A 27,733-nucleotide genomic window follows, 5' to 3' on the forward strand; every position below is an offset into this window, starting at 1 on the left:
CTTTGTCGTTGGTTCTCTTTTGTCGCTTGATTCGCAAGCGCATTTCAGAAAAATTGATTCCCTGGGCAGTATACTGCGTCGAATGCAACCCGTTACACTGAATTGCTCGATTTCCACAGACAACCCCTCTTCCCATACTTTCCCCCTTTTCCCGATGACCATCCCATTTCCTTTATTATCTTTTCCTTAGGATAGAGAAAGTGTACACCAAATTTGGTTGAAATCGGTCCAGGGGTTCAGAATTTACTCTGAATTTCCCGTTTTCTGAACAATACTCCTCCCTTCACATCCCTCCCCCTTTCCAAAATTACCCTCCCATATGATCGACTCTCTGCAACAACATACTTTTTTTTCTTGTCGCTAATTGCCAATAAGAGATTTTGCCTTGGAGGGAGAATACGACTAATATAGTAACTTTTTTATGCTTATATGCTCCAATAGTTAGCACCTTTCTTTCTGGATGGCTTATACCCTGAATGAAGGGAATTAACTTTGATTGTACTGAAATTGTCAAACTTTTTAAACGCAACGATTTGACCACGTTGTTCATTCAAAACCGTCCATGGTGCTACATTGCCTTCGAACACGCACATTACTATACCCCGAAAGCGCATGATCAGTGCCGGAAAAATCCTCGTTGCTTTATCGCTTTCCACCGTTCTCGCAGCACGTTATAAGCGAAGCTTGCCTATGTTTTCCCTCATGTGCAGTGGCAAACGAATTCCTATGTCCACATCAACCTACTCGAAAGCACACGATACGGAAGCAGTAACGTTATACTTTGGTATTATATTTTGCAATCGTGGAAGACAGTCTCTTTTCATTCCTCCAGTGAGTCACAGCAAAGTTTCGGCGGCCGTGTTAAAGGTTAGTTTTTATGTACTGTGACATCTTTTATGGTTCTGTATGTTATAGAAAAGTTCGTGTTTCTTGAGAAGATCCCACATTAGCTACCAGCAGATGATTGGATGGAAAATAACCTTTCAAATTTGCATTTTCCAATTGATGACGTGGATCTGAGGTTTGGCTTATCGAGTTGGAAAAGATAAAATTCCCCTCTATGGATGGATTGATTAATTAATGGCCATATGTAGGAGTGATAAATATATCAACTGTCAGCAGTACCGATTTATTTGCTGCCTTACTGACGTTGGATAATGAGTTATTTTGAGATGGAAAACCCCGTTGAGTCATAAATTATCAGATGGAAAAAATACAATCATCACAATCAGCGATAATATTAGTGCACCTGGAGAAGGTGATATTTTCCATGTCATTCGGATGCAATAGGGGTGATATATCGCGACAATGCTGACGTCATCACATCTTGTAGAATATTGATTTACTACCACCCCCCCACTTGGACCAACCATGAGTTTTCTGATAACGTGAAGTGACTTATTTCGGGATACTTTTCAACAGCAATATTTCCTTCGTCGCAATCAGGACAGCAGTTCTCGGTATTCTTCTTTAGCAACATGATACAAGTGTGTCGATAGTTTATGCGCATGAGAGTACCCCATTGAAGAGCCTCGCGGCTACTATATAGATAGCATTGGTATTTCATTCATGAAGCAATCGAGTGGAAAGCTGCAACGTCATCAATTCACTCAGCAATTTATCACTCTCCAGATGTTGGAATTTAATTTTTTTTTTTGAAAGCAAAATCAAATTAATCCTCAATTGTTATTTCTTTCATTTGTATATGTTACTCCTCTAATCGGTTTGATCCCGTCTTTTATCTGATCTTCCAGGACTAACCCCGGTGCTACTCCGTGTGTGAGCACCAACAGATGTACTTCTTTTTTGTTTTGGCCTCGCTGATGGTTGCCAGTGCACCCGTGGCTCTGGCATACCTATCAGCGGGCTTGAAGGATCAGCTACTGTCGGACGTGCTGTTGCGTGAGATAGTGGATCGTATGGGCAAGGACATAGCCGAGGCCGCGGATTCCTACATCGACCCGATGGACGAATTTCCCGGCCGGCTGGCAATGATGGCGCGGGCCACCAAGGATCTGGAATCTGAACAACTCGACTACGATGCACTGCTAGACGGTAACCCGAACCCTTCACCACGTGATCAGGAGTACCTTCAGCACAGTTCACTCTGGGGGCATCAGTACGTGTCCGGTGGAACCGGCGAAGGCCCCCATCACCCAAAACCGCAGGTGAAGACCGATGCCAGTCTACCGGCGTACTGCAATCCGCCGAACCCGTGCCCGGTGGGCTACACGGAAGATCAGGGATGCACGATGGATTTCGAAAATACGGCCGCCTTCAGTCGGGAGTACCAAGCGGCCCAGGATTGTATGTGCGATGGCGAACATATGTTCAATTGCCCGACCCAGCAGCAAAGTGATGCAGGAACGCAAATGGATTCGGATCTGGAGAGTTTCATTGCGCGGCAGTTTCACACTCAGGAGCACAAAAGTTTGGTGGCGAAGAAATTTCACGTGAAGAAGGTGAGTGCGTGCGGTAGTAAAATTACATCAGTGAAAATTTAAATGGACTTTTCGGGAAATCTGTTCTCGTAGATAGCTCCCCGAATAGTTTTGTATACTGATTTAAGATGCAGAACATCGGCGTTCTAGATTTTCTGTGTACCGTTTATGTTTCAAGGTTTGAATTCAATACAAAAATTCAGGAATTGCAAATGTTCTAGCAAAATATTCTCAAAATACCAAAACATATTTTTTTCCAAATTTTGTTTTTTTCGTCCTCAACTTCGTCCAACAATTTTTAGAAATAGGGTTTATCAAAAATATACTTCTTTGTCTTGAAACGCGTACCAGAAGTACACATGAAAAGGGTAATTGGGGTTTGAGTATGAGCATAAGCATTATATGACTGTGCAATTCTTAGTTGCTACATCGTGATTGACTAGAGCTTGCAAAATTGTACTGGAATCCAAATAATTGGATCACATTCAGTAAAATATGAGTTACTGCAACTAAATCGGTTGTCTAAACTTGCCGACTAGTCAATCACTTTTAATTTGAAGACTTGTTCTGGCGATTCCTAGAATCCAAAAGAAACCCGATTTTGGCGGTTGGATAGTTGATAGGAAACAGCTTTAGATACATCGCATGGTCCATATATTTTCATGAACGTCTTATTTTTCATGATTTTTCTTCTTTTGGTCGAAAAAATGACATCTGCTACGGGCTGATGAATATTTCAATGGATTCGGAGCTTTTGAGTTTTTTTGTGTTCATGTTGGAATCGCATTTTTGTGAACACTATCCGCAGGGAATGTTTTCTTCTTACTGAATATTGACACTTACGCCAAGAATGATTCCCACACGAAAACGGAACAAGAAATGAATTCGTCATCTAATCATACGCCTTTGATCATAAGGCTAACTGATCAAAAGCAATACTTTAAAGAAGGCATTAATATCTCCTCCTTCTCTTATACCGAAGATGTGTTACTTTATCCTTTTGTCTATGCTCTGGGGTCAATACACGTACAATATTTGAAACTGGACAGCTGGTCTGGCTGGTTACGCGTATGGACAAAAAGGCCTTAACTGTAGGGACTTTTGGGATGACTACGGATGACTGATATGCTACGAACTAACTGTAAAGAAAGTTGACTGCAAATAATCCTTTTGAAGGTTCCTACCGCAACACTCAAGTTTGCTAAAAATACTAAGCACAAAAGTACAACAAATTTTACAAACAACAAACAAACAACAATATCTGCTCAATAGTGCTGCCTCTGGAAGAAGTACTCATTATACTGAGCACACCGCCTTCTTAATTAATTTTCCGTTCCAAGACAGTTTTCGAGCTTTTTGCAAGTAGGCTTCCGGTACCTCTTAAAAGAAGGTTGAGCATCTTGAAAGGAGCTTCTGGACCTCTTGAAAGTAGGGTTCCTCACCTCTTGATAAAATACTTCTGAGCGTCCTGTAGAGAGGCTTTCAAGCATCTCGGACGGCGACTTTCGAGCCCCTTAAAAGGAGGCTTCTTTTGCATCTTGAAAGCACGCTTCTTAGCCTCTTGAAAGTAAACTTCTGAGCCTTTTGAAGGAAGAATTCCAAGCTTCTTGGAGGGAGGCCTCAAGGAGCCTACCGGGATTTTTGAAAGAAGGTTTCCGGACCTCTTAAAACGAGGCTTCCGGGTCTCTTGAAAAGAGGCTTCCGCGCCTCTTGAAAGCAGGCTTCCGAGCCCTTCATAAGGAGCTTTCCAAGCCTTTTGAAAAGAACCTTTCAAGCCTCTGGAAAGGAAGCTTCCGAGCCCTTTTAAAGAAGGCTTCCGAGCTTCCTTCCGAGTTTCTTGAAAGGAGGCATCCGAGCTTTTTGTGAGAAGGCTTCCGACTTTCTTGAAAGGAGCCTTCCGAGCGTTTTAAAATAAGGCTTCCGACCCTCTTAAAAGAGGCTTCCGAGCATCTTGGAAGGAGGCTTCCGAGGCTTTCGAAAGAAGGCTTCCGAGCTTCTTGATAAGAGGCTTTCAAGCCTCTTGAAAGGAGGCTTCCGAGCCTCTTGAAGGGAGCTTTCCGAGTATTTTGAAAAGAACCGACTTGAAAGAAGGCTCCGACTTTCTTGAAAGGAGTCTTCTCTGAAAAAAACCTTCATGCCTCTCAAACGAAGGCTTTAGATTCTAGATTTCAGTTCGAAAGCATATTCCCAACATATTATCCAACATTTTGTTTAGATCAGGTGGATTACATTGAAGATTTTTCAAATTTGCTCATTCGACGTTTTGTCCATTTGATCTTTTGTTCCGCAGTCCTTGAACAGGGCAGGATTTAATTGGCTTTGATTTACTGATCGCCATGCATGTTATGTACAAGACAAAGTTCAAAACTTTTATCAACACAATTATCAAAACTTTATCAATAAGTTACGATTGGAATTCAATTCGTCCGCCATCACGCATTTTTGTCCGAGGTAACCCCTAGGGTCAGCGAAGGTACCCCCAGGGGTACATGTACCCCAGGTTGAGAAACACTGTCATACATCGTAGCCCAAAATGATGATTTCATACATATCACCACCTAGCGGCCAAATTCATCAATACCTCATGTCAAAGCACACGCCTTCCTGTACAAAATTCTTGAAAAGGTGCAGTTAATATAGTCAGGATTTTCAGATATCATAAGCATGAAAAATAACTTTTTATCTACCCTGTTCCACGAAACCCCCTCCCTGCAAGAAATCAGCCCACTTATGACCAATCTCACGTAATGATTAAATTATCTTTCGAAACCTCCCGAAAAATCCTAAAGTGGTCAAATTAAAAAAAACCTGATTAAATAATCCACCTAGCGGTGATGATGCCTTTCTCGCTCATTATAAAATGTATCGAGAAAAGTTCTTTAGAGAGGTCAAAACATCACAAATATAAAGCATTTAAGGACACTCCTCATGGAATCAAAATTCGCATTTTCAAGGGCACACCACTCAATACACAGACATTGCACAACTGTCATTTTTATCATTTCACGCATGCGACCCAGCAAAGCTGAAATATTAAAAATGACTGTTATGCGTTGCTTTCGTATTGAGTGGTGTGCCCTTAAAAACGTGAGTTTTTGGACTTTCAAAATCATTAGTTGTTATCAGTATTATTTCTGAGTACAAAATTCTGCACAAAAAATGTGGCAAAATTGAATCGTGTATTGTATTGTATCATATCAAAATTTAGAGTAGAGTGGACGAAATCAAAGGCAGACAAAATTTGTTAAACATGTTGAAAATCGGGTCATCATTGTATCTTGTACATATTCATTTATGGAATGAAGGAATAAGGAGTATCTGGAAGTCACAGTTGTCGTTAATCATTATATCAAGTTATAAATCTCGTAATCTAAACTGACTATATGCATAATTATTACTTTCATCACCATTTAGAACACCAATGGGACAATGGGACAGGATTCCCCGTCGAACGCAATTGTTGCCGATTGGCAGAGTTAATGAATTAATGGAAACAGCTTGAACATTTTTCACGCCTTTTCTGTGTAAAAATGTATTTTGACCATAGCTTCTGATCCTATCAGCCCAGTTTTCAATTGACAGCAATAAGACATGAATCCCAGCCGAATGCAACTTGTTGCTAGCAAATCGGTTAAGGATAAGTGGCAAAAAAGTTATCTAGACTTTTCCACTGGTTTTTGTCTTGAGAAAATGTATTTTGGCCTAACGGAGCCCATATAGTCCGATCCAATCAATTTTCAATAAGAAGCAATACAACAGGATGCCCGAATGCAATTTGTTACGAGCAGATCGGTTAAGTGCCCACAAAGTGAGCTAGAGTTCAGTACATGCATTTTTATTAAAAAATATTTTGGACGTAACTTCCAAGTCCATAGTTCGATCTGGACAATTTTCAATAGGAAACAATGAGACAGGATTCTTCGTCGAATGCAACTTGTTACGAGTAAATCGGTTAAATATAAGTGCCTGATTAATGAGCTAGACTTTTTTTACTCGTTTTTGTCTAAAGAAAACATATTTTGACCAAAACATTTGAGCCCATAGTCTGATCCGACCAATAGGAAAACAATGAAACAGGATTTCCAGTCAAATGCAACCTGTTGCGTGTAAATTGGTTGAGAGTGGGTGTCAAAAAGTGAGCTAGACTTTTCACTTTTCTTGCGAATTTCTCCAAGAATTTATTGGGATTTTAATTCCGCCCTGAATCGCTCCGAAAATTCCGCGAATTCCCTCAAGAATTGCTCCATATAAAAACCTAGGAATTTCTCCAGGAAATACATCCCGTGATCTCTTCGCAAATTTCTCTAGGAATTTCTTCCGAAAGTCCTCTGGGAATTCCCTCCGAATTCCTCGGAAAAGGGGGGTTTTGAGAAGTGTGACAATCCATTCAAAATGTTGTGTCGTACTTTGTGGATCTCTCTCCCGGGATTCCTCCTCAAATTTCTTTAGAAAATGCTCTGGACGTCCATCGGAAATCCGCCTCGAATTCCTCAAGGAAATCCCTCCGGAGTTTTTCCTGAAATTCACCCTGAGATTCCTCCATGAATTTTTCAACGAATTCCATAGGAAATTTTACAACAAAGTCCTCCTGATAATTCCTAAGAATTCGTCCAGAAATTCCCTCGCAATCCGAAAATTCCCACTGAATTCCTTCGTAAACTTTCCCGCAGTTCCTCCAGAAATTTCCCTTGTTTTTTTTTAAATTCCACTCGAAAAACTTTCCTCCGAACTTTCCTCCGAACGTCCACGGAATTCCTCCGAACGTCCACCAGAAATTCCCTCCAGAATTGCTCCGGGAACTCGTTCCGGAGATTTCCCCAGGCATTTTTCAGGAAATTCCTCCAAAATATATCAAAATTTCCTCTCATATCTCCAAACACTCCTCCAGAAATTCCACCAAGAAACCACCTCAGGAAAATTTCCCTGAGAAATCCTCCGGAGATTCTACCAGAAAGACCGTCAAAAACCCCAGGAATTCTTCTGAAAATGCCGCAATTTTAGAAGGTTTTTCGGTCATTATTTCCGGAGAAATTCTGCGCGCAATTTCCAGAGGATGTCCTAGTGAAAGAAAGGAGTGGAATTTTCGGAAAGATACCGTGGGAAACTCATGCAGGAATTCCTAGGATAATTTCTGGAGGACTTTCGGGGGATCTCCGGAGGTATTCTGAGTGGTTTGTTTTGAAGATTTTCATGAGAAATTGGGCATGTATGCTGAGGAGTTTTCATGTTCGATTCTTAGACACTTTGCACGATCCGGTATCTTTGTGCTTTATGCGGTCGAGAAGTAAATCAATTGATGTGCGTTTGATCGTGTTCCTGCTCGGCGTGCAGCTGGTTAGTTCGTTTTGCTATGTGCGGCCGAATAATAGTTAGTTAATATCATCATCATCTTCTTCTTCTTTTTCTATATAAAAATGAGTTTGCATTTCCTTTGAGGCAATCTAACTCACGAACGGGAAGACCGATTTGCAAGATTTCATCACCAATCGAACAATAACGATGTTCATTTGGCTCAGATTTTGACAGTTCTCATTGCTCGATTGGCTCAAGATGGCCGCTTTCGCATATCTCTAAATGTAGGATCCCTAGGTTGGGTACGTTCAACTAGTTGATTATAAAAATTGGCACGGTCGCCTACGATGCCTACCGTCTAACTAATAATCCTTCCTGTGATTTTTGTGGAGCCGATTTCTTCCTAACTGGCTACAAAGACATGGCTGGCACCGTTATTGATCATTTGAACATTTGAGTCACTGAAATTTGCACACTAAGAATGAGAAAAAATATTTTAAGCTCTTTTTAGTGGAATGTATTCAACCGTCTAAGACGAGTTAAGTATTCTCCATTTAATTCCACCAATTATTTCGGTATCTTTGCAGATACGTATTTCGACCACAACTGTGTGGTCGTCTTCAGTGTCTTACTTGACTCGACTGTCGACTGTTGGTGGAATTAAATGGAGAATACTTAACTCATCTTAGACGGCACTAAGAATGCTTGAACAATCTCAGTCAATCATTCAGTTGATTCTTTCTGCTATTTCACTGATTCTGGTCGTGATTAACCAGAGTAGCAACTATATATATGTGTAGTCAGCTAAATCTAAGCTAAGCTAACAAATTCCGTGGGAAATTTCTAGAGAAATTCCGAGAATGCTCCGGAAAATCCGCGGAATCAGGAATTTCCCTTCGGAATTTCTGGATAAATCTGAATGCGGAAATTTTCAAAGGAATTTGTAGCGAAAATTTTGGAGGAAACTTGGGGTAAATTACCAGAAAAAATTGTGGGGGATTTTCCGGAGAAATTATTGGGGGATTTGTAGGGGAATTCTTGGGGGAATTTGAAGATTCAAAACGAGTTCATGACGAGTTCCGGACGAAATTGCAGGAGAAATTTCCAATGGAATTTTAGGGGGAATTCTGATCGGAATTATCGATGGAAATTCAGAGATGATATCTGGAGGAATTTCCGGAGGATATATGGGAGTAGATTTTTAAAGATCACGTGGAGCAATTTACAGGAGAACTAATAGAGGAAATTTCCTGAGAAATTCTTAGAGGAATTTATGGAGGATTTTTTAAAGGAATGGGTGAAAATTCAGTAGGTATTTTTGGGGGAACTTTAGAAGGAATTTGGGGTGGAATTTCTAAAGAAATTCCTGGGAAATTACCGATGCGAGTTTCCGGAGGAGTTCTGAAGAGAATTTCTGGTGGACGTTCGGGGGATTTACGGAGGTATTCCGAGTGGATTTTTTTGAAAAATTCCATGGAAAATTTCTGGAGGATCTGTGAGGAAGTTTTCGAGGGAGTTCCGTGGGAATTTTTGGATTCCGAGGATATTTCTGGAGGAGTAGAAGGACTTTTTGGGAAATTTACTGTAGAATTTTTAGAAAGATAAAAGGGTAAGTGACACAATACCCCATCCTGAGTATATCGTAAAGATGCAGAGATATACTCGGTCTCCAATAACAACTAGAGTTGAAATCATAATCCTTACTTTCCTTGATGACCAGAAGGACGTGGCCCGTTATCGACTTAGAAACTGCAATGAATATCTGATTTTTGTACTGAATCCCGGGCTCCATTCAATTTATTCCGTGTTATTCGCATACAATTTTGACTAGTATCTAGTCAATCACGAAGAAGCAACTACTAATTGTACGGTCATCCAGCCTATGCTAAACTTTCCTTTAGAATCCCAAGAAAAAAAAAATAACAGAGTAATGTCGGGACTAACTTCCCAGAAACTCCTGGAGGAATTCTTGGAACAGTTTGGGGGGAAATTTTCGTGGGAATTCTGGGCGGAATGTCCGAGGCAATACCATGGGACATATTTGGAGGAAATTCATGGAGAATTCGGGAATTTCCGAGGGATTTCCTGGGAAAATTTCCGAATGAAATTCGGGGTGAGTTTCCGAAAAAAAATTCTGAAGGAATTTCATGCGAATTTCTAATAGACGTCCGAAGCAACTTCTGGAAGACACTGAAGAGGAATCCCGGGAGGACCTTCTGAATGTATTCCGCAATTCAGAGAGGAATTCCGAGGGGGAATTTCGGATGAACTTTGGATGTAACTCTGAGCGAATCCCGGAAGAGGAGGAGGAATTCTGATTGGAACTATTGGTGGAATTTCATGTTTATTTCTTGGAGGTGTTCCATGTAGGATTTTGAGGAATTTTGGGATTCTGGGGGAATTAGCGTAGGATATCTCGTGGTTATATTTAAAAGTATTTTTTGGAGGATGTTGCAGGAGAATTTCGGGTTGGTATTTCCTGAGGGATTCTTGGGGGAGTTTCTGGAATGCCAGGGGATTTTACAGGAAAAAAGATCTTGAGGAATTTCGGTGTTTTTTATGCATTCAAGGGGTGGAGGGTTGCTTTCCGGTCGTATTTTTTGGAAAATTCCCAAAAAAAAATCTCTGGGGAATTTTCGGAGGAATGCCTTGGAGAATTTTCGGAGGAGTTCCAGGCGATTTTTGAGATGAATTTGCAGCCCAAACCTGGCAGAACTTTTGGAGGAATTCCTGGGAGAACTTATAGTGGAATTTGGGGTGAATTTCCGGAGGAAACCTCCGGGAGAATCTCTTGAGAAATTCCTTGATGATCTTGGGGAGAAATTCCGAGGCTAATTTCCAGAGATATGTCAGTGTTTTAATCCAGTGGATTTGCTGGGGACTTTGCGTCGGAATTCCGGGGAAATTTTTTAAAGTTGTTTCGGAGGAATTCCTTGGAGTATTTTCGAAGTAACTCCGCGCGGATCTGCCGAAGGAATCTCATGTCGAGTCTCCTGAGGAACTCCAAACAGAATTTTCATTGGGATTCCATGGAAAATGTCTAAAGCAGCGGTTCTCAACCTGGAGTACATGTACCCCTGGGGGTACCTTTGCTGGTCTCTGGGGGTACCTGATATTTTCTTAATATAGTAAAAAGTTGAAAATCCTTGCAGAGTTTTTAAAGTTCTATTACTTTTCATTGGCATTTTTTCTATTAACTGCAATGCTTCGAGATAGGCTCCTTCATCATGGTCTTGCATCAGTAGACTAAAAGTTTAGGAAACTGTTCTTACTAGCTTGAAACTAGCCTTAATTTTTCCAAAACACTGAACATCTTTATTTTTTACCCTTTCTGAGAAAGTATCCTAAATTTCCCTTTGTTTTCGCATCGTATCCGTGTTATAATTAAAGTTGAAGTTAACTCACTTTAATATAAAAAAATATTAATTTTAGCTAGATTAAAAATTGATAAGTCGATGTACGTAAATTCGTCAGAAGCGCAAAATTATGTTTTTGAAAATTAAAACAAATTGAAGATAAAAGCCCAAAATCGATGACCCACTTTTATATTTGAGCTCACCGATAAATATAAAAAACTAGGGGGTACCTCAAGCTGTACCAAGGTCTGAAGGGGTACCACTCAAGAAAAAAGTTGAGAACCGCTGTTCTAAAGGAATTCCTCAGGAAATTTCCCGAAGAATCCCGAAGCGATTTCCCGGAGGATTTTTGTGGAGAATTTCTGCTGGAAATCTGGGAAAATTTCGTTGTACTTTCGAGTGGATATTTTTGGAGGATTCCCTTGAGGGGAAATTTTGGAAGAACTCTGAACGAATTCTCGGTGGATTTCCTGAGAGAATCTTCCAACGATTTCCTAGAGAAATTCGTAGAAGAACTTCGGGGGAAATATTCGGAATTTTTCCGGGGGTTTCCGGATAAATTGCAATGGTAATTTTCTCTAAAAGAATTCCTGGGGGAATTTCCGGAGCAATTCTTCGGAGAGTTTGGGGAGAAATTCTTGAAAGAAATTTGGGGGAAAATTTCATAGAAATTCCGGTTGGAATTTTCGGAGTAATGTCATTGAGAATTTACAGAGGAATTCCATATGGATTTTCTGGTGGAATTCCTGAGAAAATTTCCGGATTGAGTTTCCAGGAATTTTTTTTTGAGTAATTCTGGAGGCAATTTACGGTGAACTTTAGAAGAGTTTCCGGAGGAATTTTCAGAGGGTTTTTCGGGGAATTTCCTGAGAAATTTCGATGCTATTCCGTTAGTTTTAAAAGAATTCCGGGGAGAAGTTCCAAACAAATTCCTGGGGAATTTCTGAGCAATATTGGCAGACGGAATTTCAAGAGTAATTCTGCTTGGATTTTTTTTGTGGAATTCCATGGTGAATTTCTGAGGAATTCCGGAGGGAATCCCCGGAGGAATTTCGAGTGGAATTTCCGGAGGAACTCCTGTGATAATCTCCGGAGGAATTCCAATATTTTGTCCCTTTCGATCTGTTGTCTCTTCCGATGTTTTGTCTTTTCGACCTTTTGTCCTCTCGTACATTTATCATTTCGACTGTTTAGTACAGTACAATTCCATTTAATTCCACCACCTCGTTTTATTTTTACATATACGTATTTCGACCTCAGCTATAAGGTCGTCTTCAGTGTCTCGTACTTGACTCGACTTTTAAAACCAGAATAGTTAGCCAGAACAGATGACATCGATACATTATTTTGTTAACAGCCCATTTTACTGGGCACAGCGATCCTACACACTTAATTTTTTTTACCGGGATCTCAGCAAAATGTTAAACTTTTACCGAGTTTCGCACAGCCGTGCCCCAGCAAACATGTTTTTTGCCGAGATTTCTGTCAAAATTGCTGAAAATTGGCAAATAATTTGCCGAAAATCAGCTAACAAACCTCATTTTTGCCGGAATATCAGTTTTTATTTTGCTGGGCAGACGGCTGTGCGGATTTTTGCCGAGCTGCAGAATCAAAAACTGAGTGTGTAGATAGGTGATATTATTTTATTTGAAAGCCTGTTTTGTTTTGGAGAATCCCTGAAAAATTGATCATATCCTTAACCATGGTTGATATATCCCTACAGACAGGAATAGTCTTGATGGTTCTTTTTTTATTAACTTTCATTTATTTGGTAATCTCATTTGCCGTTAAGCGTCACGGAGGCGAGATCAAATTTTATGTTAGTTTTGGGAAACAGAAAGACTCACGGTTTAGTCGAGATTAGGGAATACAATAATACAATAGGAAATGAAGGAAATTTATTTATTTATTTTCATTTTTAACAAAAAATTTGGAAGAGGTGAAGGAAATTTAGGGTGCGTAAGTAATAATGATGCTCATTTTTACATTTTTGACAGATGTAACGGAAAAAATAACATTTTCTTGAGAAACAACAATGCGAGGAAGACATACGAATGGGGTAGCGACAGATAATAAAATAGACAACAAGAGGAAGACATTCGTGATTGGGTTCGACAAATAAGATTATAGGGAAGCTCTCTTTTTGTCATCAAGGTTTTTTATGGTCATGAACGCACACAGCAACGCAAGAATAATACACTTTCAAATGCAAAATATATGGGGGGCGAAATGATACTTTGCCCACTTAGATAATTATTGAGGGGGGCAAAAGTACCTCGCCCCCAAGGAGCAAGGGGATGTGGGAATAAAAGTTACAGTCAGTAAGTAGCTTCCACAACTTAATGAACAATGGACATGTGTTCGAAATTCACAAAAACACTTCCCTGATAGGTTTTGGTAAAGAAAATTATTTTCAGCTTTTAGCGGAATGTCTTCACTTGTCATAAGAAGAGTTTGTACAATTCCATTTAATTCCACCACATGATTGTTCCTTTGACAGATACGTATTTCGACCTCAACAGTAATCAAATCATTAACTCGATGCATACATAACACTGCAGTTGTTTGACATGTGACTAGAAGGAAAAAAACAACGAAAGCCTCGTTTATACAATTCCATATTTAATTCCATCACTTGATTGTACATTTGACAGATACGTATTTCGACCTCAACAGTGAGGCCGTCTTCAGTGTCTTGTACTTGACTCGACGAGACACATAAACATAAACGAGGCTTTCGTTGTTGTTTTTTCCCTTCTAATCACATGTCAAACAACTGCAGTGTTATGTGTGCATCGAGCTAATGATTTGTTGAGGCATATTCCACCTCTCTGTCTAATGGCTGGTATGAAATTGCTTTCTCTGTCAACAGGCAAAGAAGACGTAGCAAAAATCATTTCAGTAATTCGTGGCATAGTAAATGTTATATATTTTCACACTACACTGCACCGGAACCAAAAGAATTTAAATCAAGCAAAAGTAAGGAAAATATTGAATACATTTTTAATGATATTCGTCTCTCGATTTTTCGTCTAAGGCAAAAAAGTGACCTGTTTAAAAACCTAAAATCCTTCTTCGAAATAGGAATGGAATTGAAAGACATGTGCTCGATAACAAAACACTGAAGATATTTACAAGTAGAAAACGAAATACGTATGTGTTGATACAAAATGATTATAGTGGAAGTAAATGGAATAGTGTCTTTTAACTTGGTAACATTTCCCCTAAGACGCTCAATAATAATTAATCATTAAAAAATATTTTAAGAATCCTGCTTACTTTTTTCCGAGAATTGTATCGAAGAAATGCCATCAACAATTACATCATCAACGCGAAATATCACATTTTCAATTAATTTATTTTGTTTGAATTTTCTTCCCGAACAGAGTTCCAATCCGTTCCTGGAAGGCGAGAAACTTCCCATAGCCGCAAAGAAGGGTTTTAACGTCAAGCTCTAAACTCATGAAACCACATTTTCGCGCAACGGGCGAATAGCAGTATTCGGATGTTGGCAATAATATGCCGATTACTATTGCCGCCCACGTACGTTTGACAGTGCGATAAAAAATGGGAATACGATGACGAACAACTGGCACACTCCATTCAACGGACCACGGCACAAGTACATCTAGACATACATCTAAGTACAACCAAGGACAAAAAATAATACTATTAGGAAACAAGCTGTCAATCAGTTATACCTGCAATTGAAAAAAAACAGTAGTAATTCGAGAGATGAATCATGAAATCGTATCTTTCCCCCAAAAAGCACAATCTGAATAACTTCAAGCTTTCTCTCTAATTCTTTTGAATCCTATGACTTTTCCCGTATCCTTGTACATACGCCCTCAGCAGCGTACTTGAGCAGTGCAGGAGCATTCTTCCGAATTGCAACACCGAGAAATAACTATTCTTGGATTCATTGAATAAGTGTTAGATAACGAGCAAAAGGCGATATTTTTACAATTTTCAGTGATATGTTTATTCAATATATAAACCTATAGTTACTGTACGTCGTAATCAAAAAATTCAGATGATAGAGATAATTGTGTATGATTAGTGAACACTGTCTTATAAAACTGGACGATCAGCCATACAAAAATGGAACTGAAGTATTTTGTTTCTGGTGTGGAAAATTGAACAAAGCGAATGAGTGTGTATTTAAAGATGCCCCAAATTCCGTAATCTATTTAAGTGACAGAAATGCTTGGATCGGAATAATTGGAGCCCATTGGCTTTAACCAAGATAATATGCTGGTAAAGTTGTGTGTTAGAGAACGTTATAGTAGTGAGTGAGAAATATGCGCGGTTAAAGCATATGGGCCTTAAGCTTCCGATTCAAGTAGAGCGTGTAACGGGCAAAAGCTCTATCAGTAGATGGCAACATCATAGCAGAGGAGCAACATGCAAAGAGCTTTCCGTTCGATATGAACTGTAAAGACATATCATGGATCAAAGCTTTGCGTAACGCTGGGTGGTGAATTAGTTGACAAGATAATGAATGTTCGACACCTTTTGGAAGCTGCTAAAATGTCTTGGCATTCGATATCCAGACGTGTTCACATGCTCAGAGATTGGGAAAATTGATGAAAATTGCAAACGACAACCTAATGCTTTTTCGATTAATTCAATGGAAACTGCAACAGGCGCAAAGTTGTAAAAAGCTTTGATAGACATGAGAAAACTAGATATATATACATATACAAAGTGAGGCATTTATTTTATTGGAAAAATTTGAATCTAAATGTAATATATATGATACAGATAAATATTGTTTTATAGTCATTATTACAATGAAGCAAGCAACTGCTCCATTCAGACACAGAAAACAACCAAAACATGTATTCGTTAAAAATAACATCCCAAATAACGAAAACAAACAGAAAATAACGACCACAACCAAGTCAGCCAAACCAGACTAGAAATTTGACTATAACTTCTTCGCGTGAGTATGTATGTTTGGGAAGCAACTTGTTTTTGGTTTGCATTCAACTGGCAAAAATATCTGACCATCATATGTTCAATTTGATGAACTAAGAATCGAACCAAAAACCAGTCGATAACGTACGAATTATTGAAAATGTGCAAAAAAAACATCAACCAAAATTGACGATTTCAAATATCGTCAAAAGCTATTCGAAAAGTGTTTCGAAAAATTAATGTATAAATACTATGAGGATCGAACGAATAGACAATATACAGTGCAGCCCAAATCATGCATCTAATGAACATCTATGCATCTGGAAACCATAAAACAATCAAATATAGTGCTGCAAATGAAATGCCAAAGCTAAACACGTCTCCTAAATAAACATAAAAAGCTTCTAAAAAGTGCAGTGTATCGATACAACATCCGAAATAGTAAGAAAACTATCAATACTAGACTAATGAGAGCAACAGCTACATTGATGCATAAAATTAATGTTGTAAAGCATTCTATCCTCCCACTAAAACCGTAAATCACATTTCATTTAAGAATTTCCATTCCAATTTTTATTTGCCCCCCAAAAATGGAAATTGTGTAATGAAAGGGTTGGTTCCTTGAAATCGCTGGAACCATCTGGAAAGACGTGTAACTGTTGAAAAGAAAAATAATCAAACCTGTATTATGTAAACTCACAAGTATTCTTATTGAACAATGCAAACAATCCCACACATGTGAACAATATGCTTAGCGAACGGCAACCATATAATGGAATGGCATGTAACAAAAATAATTACATACATATATATATATGATATATTTATTGAAAGTCCCCCTTTGTCATAATGCAAAGTTTTAACTATCAAACAGTAAATCAACTGCAAAGAGGAAAATCATCTCAAATCAAGTATATTGTATTCCACATAAATCTATGCGAAATAAAAACAAAATGAGTGTAGTATTTCTGCAAACTGAATAGAGCTGTTTGATTGATCCGAAAAATTGTTTAGATATATCATGAAATTAAATCGATAGGTAGGGAGAACAGTGTAAAACGCACTCATGGAGTAAAATGGTCCAACTCATTAAATCACCCATGAAATCTTTTGTAGTACATTTATCATCATTACAACTCTATATTAAATATCATTATTTAGATGAAGTGCGAGGATTGAAAAAAAAACCTTTGATTTTAACTTATAATCAATATTGATACTCAAAAACAAATAATCCAGCATTGTTACGATTTGGCACTTTCTTAGCCATATTGAAAGATGCGCGGCTACAAAGCAAGACTACTCTGCAGATGGCTCGGTTCGATTTCCGGTCTGGTCCAGTTGTTCATTTTCTCGACTTTCCTATCATCGTGTTAGCCTCAAGAAGTCATGCTACATTCGATTTGGTTTTAAAGCTTCTTTGATTGGATGTGGATTGAATTTGGATTGCATTTGGATTGGATTTGGATTTGGATTGGATTTGAATTGGATTTGTATTGGATTTGGATTGGATTTGGATTGGATTTGGATTGGATTGGATTTGGATTGGATTTGGATTGGATTTGGGTTGAATTTGGATTGGATTTGGATTGGATTTGGATTGGATTTGGATTGGATTTGGATTGGTTTGGTTGGTTTGAATTGGTTGGATTGGTTTGGATTGGTTTGGTTGGTTTGGATTGGATTGGTTTGGATTGGTTTGGATTGGTTTGGATTGGTTTGGTTTGGTTTGGATTGGATTGGTTTGGATTGGTTTGGATTGGATTAGGATTGGATGTGGATTGGTTTGGTTGGTTTGGATTGGTTTGGATTGGTTTGGTTGGTTTGGATTGGTTTGGATTGGTTTGGATTGGTTTGGTTGGTTTGGATTGGTTTGGATTGGTTTGGATTGGTTTGGATTGGTTTGGATTGGTTTGGATTGGTTTGGTTGGTTTGGATTGGTTTGGATTGGTTTGGATTGGTTTGGATTGGTTTGGATTGGTTTGGATTGGTTTGGATTGGTTTGGATTGGTTTGGTTGGTTTGGATTGGTTTGGATTGGTTTGGATTGGTTTGGATTGGTTTGGATTGGTTTGGATTGGTTGGTTTGGATTGGTTTGGTTGGTTTGGATTGGTTTGGATTGGTTGGATTGGTTTGGATTGGTTTGGATTGGTTTGGATTGGTTTGGATTGGTTTGGATTGGTTTGGATTGGTTTGGATTGGTTTGGTTGGTTTGGATTGGTTTGGATTGGTTTGGATTGGTTTGGTTGGTTTGGATTGGTTTGGATTGGTTTGGATTGGTTTGGATTGGTTTGGATTGGTTTGGATTGGTTTGGTTGGTTTGGATTGGTTTGGATTGGTTTGGATTGGTTTGGATTGGTTTGGATTGGTTGGTTTGGATTGGTTTGGATTGGTTTGGATTGGTTTGGATTAGATTTGGATTGGTTTGGATTGGTTTCAGTTGGTTTGGTTGGATTGGTTTGAATTGGTTTGGATTGGTTTGGATTGGTTTGGATTGGTTTGGATTGGTTTGGATTGGTTTGGTTTGGTTTGGTTTGGATTGGATTAGATTGGATGTGGATTGGTTTGGATTGGTTTAGATTGGTTTGGATTGGTTTGGATTGGTTTGGATTGGATTTGGATTGGTTTGGATTGGTTTGGATTGGTTTGGATTGGTTTGGATTGGTTTGGATTGGTTTGGATTGGTTTGGATTGGTTTGGATTGGTTTGGATTGGTTTGGTTGGTTTGGATTGGTTTGGATTGGTTTGGATTGGTTTGGATTGGTTTGGATTGGTTTGGTTGGTTTGGTTGGTTTGGTTGGTTTGGTTGGTTTGGTTGGTTTGGATTGGTTTGGATTGGTTTGGATTGGTTTGGATTGGTTTGGATTGGTTTGGATTGGTTTGGATTGGTTTGGTTGGTTTGGATTGGTTTGGATTGGTTTGGATTGGTTTGGATTGGTTTGGATTGGTTTGGATTGGTTTGGATTGGTTTGGATTGGTTTGGATTGGTTTGGATTGGTTTGGATTGGTTTGGATTGGTTTGGATTGGTTTGGATTGGTTTGGATTGGTTTGGTTGGTTTGGATTGGTTTGGATTGGTTTGGATTGGTTTGGATTGGATCTGGATTGGTTTGGATTGGTTTGGTTGGTTTGGATTGGTTTGGATTGGTTTGGATTGGTTTGGATTGGTTTGGTTGGTTTGGATTGGTTTGGATTGGTTTGGATTGGTTTGGATTGGTTTGGATTGGTTTGGATTGGTTTGGATTGGTTTGGTTGGTTTGGATTGGTTTGGATTGGTTTGGTTGGTTTGGATTGGTTTGGATTGGTTTGGATTGGTTTGGATTGGTTTGGATTGGTTTGGATTGGTTTGGATTGGTTTGGATTGGTTTGGATTGGTTTGGTTGGTTTGGATTGGTTTGGATTGGTTTGGATTGGTTTGGTTGGTTTGGATTGGTTTGGATTGGTTTGGATTGGTTTGGATTGGTTTGGATTGGTTTGGATTGGTTTGGATTGGTTTGGATTGGTTTGGATTGGTTTGGATTGGTTTGGATTGGTTTGGATTGGTTTGGATTGGTTTGGATTGGTTTGGTTGGTTTGGATTGGTTTGGATTGGTTTGGATTGGTTTGGTTGGTTTGGATTGGTTTGGATTGGTTTGGATTGGTTGGTTGGTTGGATTGGTTGGATTGGTTGGTTTGAATTGGTTTGGATTGGTTTGGATTGGTTTTGGATTGGTTTGGATTGGTTTGGATTGGTTGGTTGGATTGGTTGGTTTGGATTGGTTTGGATTGGTTTGGATTGGTTTGGATTGGTTTGGTTGGTTTGGATTGGATTTGGATTGGATTTGGATTGGATTTGGATTGGATTTGGATTGGATTTGGATTGGATTTGGATTGGATTTGGATTGGATTTGGATTGGATTTGGATTGGATTTGGATTGTGTTTGGATTTGATTTGGATTGGGTTTGGATTGGATTTGTATTGGATTGGATTTGAGTTTGATTTGGATTGGATTTGGAATGGATTTTGATTGGATTTGGATTGGATTGAATTTGAGTTTGGTTTGGATTGGATTTGGATTGTATTTGGATTGGATTTGGATTTGGATTGGATTGGATTTGAATTGGGTTGGATTTGAATTGGATTTGGATTGGATTTGGATTGGTTTTTGATTTGGTTTGAAATCAATTTGGATTGTATTTGGGTTGGAATTGCACGAACACGGATTTCCGGATAAACTGACACGGTTGATCAAAGCGACGATGGATCGGGTGATGTGCGTAGTTCGAGTTTCAGGGGCATTCTCGAGTCCCTTCGAAACCCGCAGAGGGTTACGGCAAGGTGATGGTCTTTCGTGTCTGTTATTCAACATCGCTTTGGAAGGGGTAATACGAAGAGCAGGGATTAACACGAGTGGTACAATTTTCAATAAGTCCGTCCAGCTATTTGGCTTCGCCGATGACATAGATATTATGGCACGTAACTTTGAGAAGATGGAGGAAGCCTACATCAGACTGAAGAGGGAAGCCAAGCGAATCGGACTAGTCATCAACACGTCGAAGACGAAGTACATGATAGGAAGAGGTTCAAGAGAAGATAATGTGAGCCACCCACCGCGAGTTGTCATCGGTGGTGACGAAATCGAGGTGGTAGAAGAATTTGTGTACTTGGGCTCACTGGTGACTGCCGAAAATGATACCAGCAGAGAAATTCGGAGACGTATAGTGGCTGGAAATCGTACATACTTTGGACTCCGCAAGACGCTCCGATCGAATAGAGTTCGCCGCCGTACCAAACTGGCAATCTACAAAACGCTTATTAGACCGGTAGTCCTCTACGGACACGAGACCTGGACGATGCTCGTGGAGGACCAACGTGCACTCGGAGTTTTCGAAAGGAAAGTGCTGCGTACCATCTATGGTGGGGTGCAGATGGCGGACGGTACGTGGAGGAGGCGAATGAACCACGAATTGCATCAGCTGTTGGGAGAACCATCCATCGTTCACACCGCGAAAATTGGACGACTGCGGTGGGCCGGGCACGTAGCCAGAATGTCGGACAATAACCCGGACAATAACACATCGTAGTTGCTAGTCGTGATTGACCGAGAAACAACAAATTTGCACAGCTCATCAATATTTATTTTTTTTTTCTTTCTGGAAGTGTGCCACGTTCGCGAACGGACACGAAAACCTCATGTTCCGATCCCGTCATTTTTGAGCAGTGAAAGCTAACTAAATCGATGGCGAAAGTAGCCGAAATGGTTAGATGGGTCCGTAAAGATGGGAAGGACCTGCCGACTATACTGAAGTTTCTACCATACTATACGCCTCAGAGGCGTGAACGGAATGGATATGCTGTCTATTTGGTACCTCCAGGCGAAAAGTTATTACTGCAGCAGCCTTTACGATGTACCAATCTATGCCGACATTCCTGGCAACCTGTACCTGAAAATGCTTGCGGGAATTGATATCGTATTAAAAATAAAACACAATTTATCTCTGGATTACAACCTGGTGGGAGTTCGAGAGTTCATCACCAAATGTCTTCTCCTGACGATGAACTACCATGCAAGAACTACCATGGACTGAAGATGTATTCGGTGAGATGCTTCTGTTGGTGATCATCGGTAACAGCATGGAATGTTGCGCGAATCATTACAAGAAGCAAGGGATGCAGAAATGAAGATTTTGTCCAAATATTCGTAAAGAAGTTTGGGCGGATCATACCCGTGGATGTTCCTGGATCTGAACTTTTTTCAAGCACCAACCAACATCGTAATTGGACTGTGCCGTGTGTCATTTATTAAGTATTACCTTATTGATTTATATTATTCATTTTCTGAGCGTTTTTATTTTCTATTGATTTTACGTTACGTGTTATTATTTCAGTAATATTTCTCTCTGCTTTCTCCTAAACCTTTTCAAATAAGAGCATATCCTTAACTAATGTAGCTCCTTCATAGTAAACGATTACTTCTTAAAAGTAGGGTATCTGTTCCATTATTAATAACATGCTCCTATGTCAATAACATTCGCAAAACAGTCAATTTAGGCTCAATTTGTGTTGTGTTTCGGTGTTTTCCGGCGTGCTGACTGCTGAAAAAATCACAAAAATGAGAAATAAAACAGTTTGCTCATCAATCCTTTGTTTGCGGATGGTATTGATTTGGGTACATGGTATGAATTCAAGGAGCAGTTCCCCTAATAAATACAATAATCAAAATCATTCTCATGACAAATTTATACATCTTACACAGGATACAATTAAGCTATTACGACACAAAATAGGGATTAGTATTTTTTTCCTCCAAATTCTAAGCGAATTTTGCTTTTTTAAATGTGTATGACCTAAATCGAATTATGTGGGAAATATTGTTTAATTCAATATGAGATGAATCATTAATTTCTTAGGAGACTAACTCAGGAAAACAATTTTATGCATGTTTTACAATTGTGCGTTTTGATTTTTACACAATATACTAATTTAGGCTTTCCGGGTAAGCAAATGGAGGAAGAGGATTTTTTTTCGTGAAAAGGTATTAGTTCATCTTAAAAAGTATTGTTCACTTGATTATCATAACATTCTTAAAGGCTATCAATAACGAACGTGATAGCGTAACGATGAATTCAAAAATTATAAAATGTCATGGTATATTTTTAAAATCATAGAATCCAAAAACTGTAATTTTCAGTGAAATCTAAATAACAAATGTTTACTTTTCTAGTTTTAAAAGTTGAATAGATTCGTTCACTTATTAAAGTTTTTATTTTTTTATCAAATTACTTTTCATCATTCCAATAATTCTTAAATTCAAGTTTATAATTGAATTAATAAAACGAAAATTTATCCCAAACGATTCGTGATTTTCCGGATCATTGAAGCACGTATCGATGTAGTTAATAAAACAATATCCTCTATACTGATGCGATATTCGAACAAAACCCATAGGAATTCAATCAACATGTCTTGCAAATAAACCGAAAACAAACACAACAGTTCTCAAACAAATGGTTCAAAGATAAAACGTATGAATTGCGTAGATTAGCTATATTAACATCAGACAATGTTAAAATTATTCCAAAATGAAGTAAGATTGTGTTGGGAGGTAATATGAAACAGGTAAAACCAAGGTAAAACACAATTTATTCAGGTCGTATTATCTAGAATTTTGTTAGTTCTGACCATGTTTATACATCATTTGACTTCTAAGAAATAACAATATTGGTGATAGAAGAAATCAGAGTACCTTGTGTTTAAAAAAAACTCATGTTGTTATGTTTGATACTGCCTTCCTTCTTTTATATCATCTTTTTAGGGCTCAAGAATTCAATTTTTCAATTTTTGGACACTTCCTAATTTATGGGCAATCAAAATATTGACTGCTGAGAACCCACTGGAATTTCTGCTGAGCTGAACCAGTTCAACTTCAGCAGCCATGACATGGACAAATTGGTGAGAACGTTCCAATTCATTACTTTTCTTTCATTTATTGTTTTACCAATATACAAATGCATAGAATTTACCACTAAATACGCACAGGGCATCGTTTGCTACTATTGCCGCGGATATTGTGGGCAGTGTTGGGAAATGTACAGTACAACACTCTGATTATGCGAATATTTACATTTTTTTCAGTCAAATTTCAACAAGCCCAAACAGTTTGCCAAAAAAATGTATGCGACATCGTGACATTTTTTTTTGCCGATGAAGCAAACTGTTGCCGGCGCGCAGTCAGCATTTGCGTGAGATTTTTTGTTTCGGCTCGTGCGCAGCGCAAAAAGCACATAATCTAGTTGGCGCTAAGCCTAGAAGGAGTGCTATCCGTTGGTACTGATTTATTCGTTCTTATCTCTAAATCAAGCAAGGAGTAATGAAACGAACATTTCCCACCAAAAATGGTTGTACGTTGTCAAATTGTTGTACAAAAACATTTATTGTGGGAGAGAAAATAGTAAATGCATGTACTGACTGTCGTCTGCTTGGTTGTGGTTGCTGCTGCGGCTGCCGTTGTTTTGTTTTTATTTTCTTGCATGGAAGAATGGATGGTAAAAAGAAATGTCAACCATTCCGTCCCTGATTGTGGGAGTCCCAGGTTCAAGCTTTAGTTAGCTACGGTGGCTCTTCTCGACCTTCTACTCCCTGAGTAGTTAGTACGAATAAGGGCGTCCTTGTGATGTTTTGCTGTACCTGTTATGAATAACTAGTACATCCCATTCCCCACACTCCCTGAAGAAACATTTCTTGCCTCAGAAGGGAATCCTTTTTATGGTACTATAGTATTCGTAACAAAAAGGGCACCATTACGGAACATGAGATTTGATCAAATTATTCTTAGTACTACTTGACCAACACCCCCAGCTGGGTGAGGGATAGAGGATGACGCACACACACACTCATCAATTTTTTTTCTTTCCTTTTATGGCACTCGAACGCTATTCTCACTGTAAATGCTTCTGAGTTTTTCTTTTCAATTGCAAGACCAATAGCGATGCCGGTCACGTTTTTTTTATTCCTTTCTTTATTTGGTAGGCACTCTGTGTTACTTAACCGCTACTGTGCCGTGATCTACTGTGGCATTCTGCTGCCAGAATCCACACAGAATCTATTTTTAGATTTTCCATTATCATTATTGTTGTCGTTGCTTGTCCATCTCATCGTGAATCCATTGTGTCCGTTTGTCCATGTCGTCTATCCAATGATCGTTGCATTGTTCGGTTGCCATTTATCCGGGTAACGTTGGAGGAATGCTTCCGAGAAGAACAAGTTGTCAGTCGTCATCAGGCAGCCGTGACAGTAAAGCGTGCACCCCAGAACGCCACCGTATGGGCTGCGGATCCGGCGACTGACGAGGGTTTGGTGGAGGGGCTGGGAATCGAACCCACGACCATTCGCTTGTAAGGCGAACGTGTAGCCAACTACGCTACGGGACTCCCCCTTATGTCGGTTACGTTCTCACAGTCATTTAGGATAAGGGGAGGAAAATTAGTTCGACACCCATTGCTACAAGAGGCCGAGAAACCCTCCACATCTCCATGAGCGCACTGGAAAGAAATATTATGTTAGTTGGGAAGGAAATCTATTGGAAATCGCCTCGGTAAGCGACTAATTATTTCTTTTAAACGACGCCATATTCATGATGTTACAAAAATGAAAACGCACTGTGCATCTGACGTATTGCACCGAAGACTGATTCGGTATCTTAACCACTTCGCGACTACTAAAACACGCACTGCACTGACTTGCCCGATGGCTACTGCAAACTATGGAGTGGATCGCACTTGTATCGACCGGAGCAAAGGTTCAATACAAGGGCATGGGCCACTTAACACCAAATAGATATTTTTTAATTTTTGAGCGACTTACAATCGTACTGCACTTACTTGCTGTCAAATTTGTTCAGCCGAAAAAGTCGAAAATGCCGATTGGCCGAACGACCGTACGACCGAAATTGTCGTTTGGCAAAAAAGTACGATATTCTTCTTCCGGATCATCCAAACTTCTGGATTATCCAATCCAGCGCGTATTTAGTTTATGGAATGAAATTAGAATGCAAACAAATTGAAACGATCTCACCAAGTCTGTAGCATCAGCAACTAGTTGAAAATCGGCTTTATTGCGCTGGAGGAGTACGCCAAGGCAGGCCTTTTTTCGTTGTCAAAATTTCGATGTCATCTCTCGTTTTCGTTTTTGAGGTGTAGCAACACCGTTTAGTGCAAAATTTTGCACGGAAAAAACGAACGTTTTAAGGTCACTCCTGACGGAATCCAAGTTCCAAAGTGCTCGCGTTTTCGGGGGCACACCACTCGATTCAGAGGCGGCGCACAACTGTCATTTTTGTTGATTTAGCTTTGCTGCGTCGCAGCATGCGTGAAATAATAAAAATGACAGTTGTGCGTTGCTTCCGTATCGAGTGGTGTGCCCTCGAAAACGCGAGCACTTTCAAACTTGGATTCCGTCAGGAGTGACCTTAAGTGCAGTTGGGTTTGTTTGTTATGGATACCTGTTGGATACCATAAAAAGAAAACAATAACAACGGGAGAAACTTGACAACAAACTACACTACACGGCACACTCTGATTTTTTCTGGTGCTTCACTGCTTGTTTCAGTGCAAGAAAAATGCTACACTGGTGTAGCACGAAAATCAAAAACGAACATTTCCGGTGCAAAAGTGTAGCACGAGGGTAGCTACACCGCAAAAACGAAAACGACGCTTCAATCTTGCATGCACTTTTCGCGCACAGTTTGCTCTGCGTTCCTCAGTCATTAATGTTTAAACCGACCCGTCCGTGGTGAATTCACTGTCTTCTCTTTGGCATTCAGGGCAGCAGGGACTATGTCCAGGGGCTTGACGATCCCTCCCCAGGCCATCTGCGAGTTGTGGCGCCTGCCTAGGATGTGGTGGGGTTTGACAGTGGGCCCTGTTAAACCTCTGTAAAAAGCTGCATGAATCCGCAAGTAGGCTCCGCCAAAGCGACCGTGTGCCGCTCAAAGCGCATAAGCCCAAGTCCTGGTGTTAGGTGGGACGCTAAACAGCCCTGACACGAAGATAATACGACTCGATACAATCGGCAACGACCTAGGCGACGAATAAAGGATTACGATTGGAAGCTTGGAACATGGAACTGCAAGTCGCTAGGCTTCGCAGGTTGCGACAGGATAATCTACGATGAATTACATCCCCGCAACTTCGATGTCGTAGCGCTGCAGGAAATCTGCTGGACAGGACAGAAAGTGTGGAAAAGCGGGCATCGAGCGGCTACCTTCTACCAAAGCTGTGGCACCACCAACGAGCTGGGAACCGGCTTCATAGTGCTGGGAAAGATGCGCCAACGCGTGATTGGGTGGCAGCCAATCAACGCAAGGATGTGCAAGCTGAGGATAAAAGGCCGTTTCTTCAACTATAGCATCATCAACGTGCACTGCCCACACGAAGGGAGACCCAACGACGAGAAAGAAGCGCTTCATGCACATCTGGAGCAGACATACGATGGATGCCCACTGCGGGACGTCAAAATCGTCTTCGGTTACATGCACGCACAGGTAGAAAGAAGGAAATGTATAGACCGGTCATCGGACCGGATAGTCTGCATACCGTAGCGAACGACAACGGCCAACGATGCATAAACTTTGCAGCCTCCCGCGGAATGGTAGTCCGAAGCACTTTCTTCCCCCGCAAGAATATCCACAAGGCCACATGGAAATCACCTAATCAAGTAACGGAAAACCAAATCGACCACGTTCTAATCGACGGCAAATTCTTCTCCGACATCACGAACGTACGCACTTACCGCAGTGCGAATATTGAATCCGACCACTACCTAGTTGTACTATGTCTGCGCTCAAAACTCTCGACGGTGATCAACACGCGTCGGAGTCGTCCGCAGCGGCTAAACATTGGACGGCTACAAGACGGTAGACTAGCCCAAGACTACGCGCAGCAGCTGGAAGTGGCACTCCCAACCGAAGAGCAGCTAGGCGCAGCATCTCTTGAAGATGGCTGGAGAGATATTCGATCCGCCATTGGAAGCACCGCAACCGCTGCACTAGGCACGGTGGCTCCGGATCAGAGAAACGACTGATATAACGGCGAATGTGAGCAGTTATTTGAGGAGAAGAATGCAGCATGGGCGAGATTGCTGCAACACCGCACGAGGGCGAACGAGGCACGATACAAACGGGCGCGGAACAGACAAAACTCGATTTTCCGGAGGAAAAAGCGCCAGCAGGAAGATCGAGACCGTGAA

General features: G+C 40.1%; 1 protein-coding gene across 1 annotated transcript; it reads left to right on the forward strand.

The window, feature by feature from the left end:
* The first annotated feature begins 715 nt into the window (after window positions 1–715).
* On the forward strand, window positions 716–16,989 carry LOC134213060 (neuroendocrine protein 7B2). Its single transcript, XM_062691586.1, has 3 exons — window positions 716–867; window positions 1,755–2,462; window positions 14,476–16,989. The coding sequence occupies exons 2-3, from the start codon at window positions 1,794–1,796 to the stop codon at window positions 14,545–14,547; spliced, it is 741 nt and encodes a 246-aa protein (XP_062547570.1). The 5' UTR covers window positions 716–867; window positions 1,755–1,793; the 3' UTR covers window positions 14,548–16,989.
* Window positions 16,990–27,733: the final 10,744 nt, after the last annotated feature.

Source organism: Armigeres subalbatus, chromosome 2 (genome assembly GCF_024139115.2).
Source record: "Armigeres subalbatus isolate Guangzhou_Male chromosome 2, GZ_Asu_2, whole genome shotgun sequence".
NCBI classification, from domain to species: Eukaryota; Metazoa; Arthropoda; class Insecta; order Diptera; family Culicidae; genus Armigeres; species Armigeres subalbatus.

Excerpts from the sequence above, each read along its gene's own strand:
- LOC134213060 (XM_062691586.1), top strand. The coding sequence starts at position 1,794 with ATGTACTTCTTTTTTGTTTTGGCCTCGCTGATGGTTGCCAGTGCACCC. Across the intron at positions 2,463-14,475 it reads AGAAATTTCACGTGAAGAAG|AGTTCCAATCCGTTCCTGGA; the intron begins GTGAGTGCGTGC and ends CTTCCCGAACAG.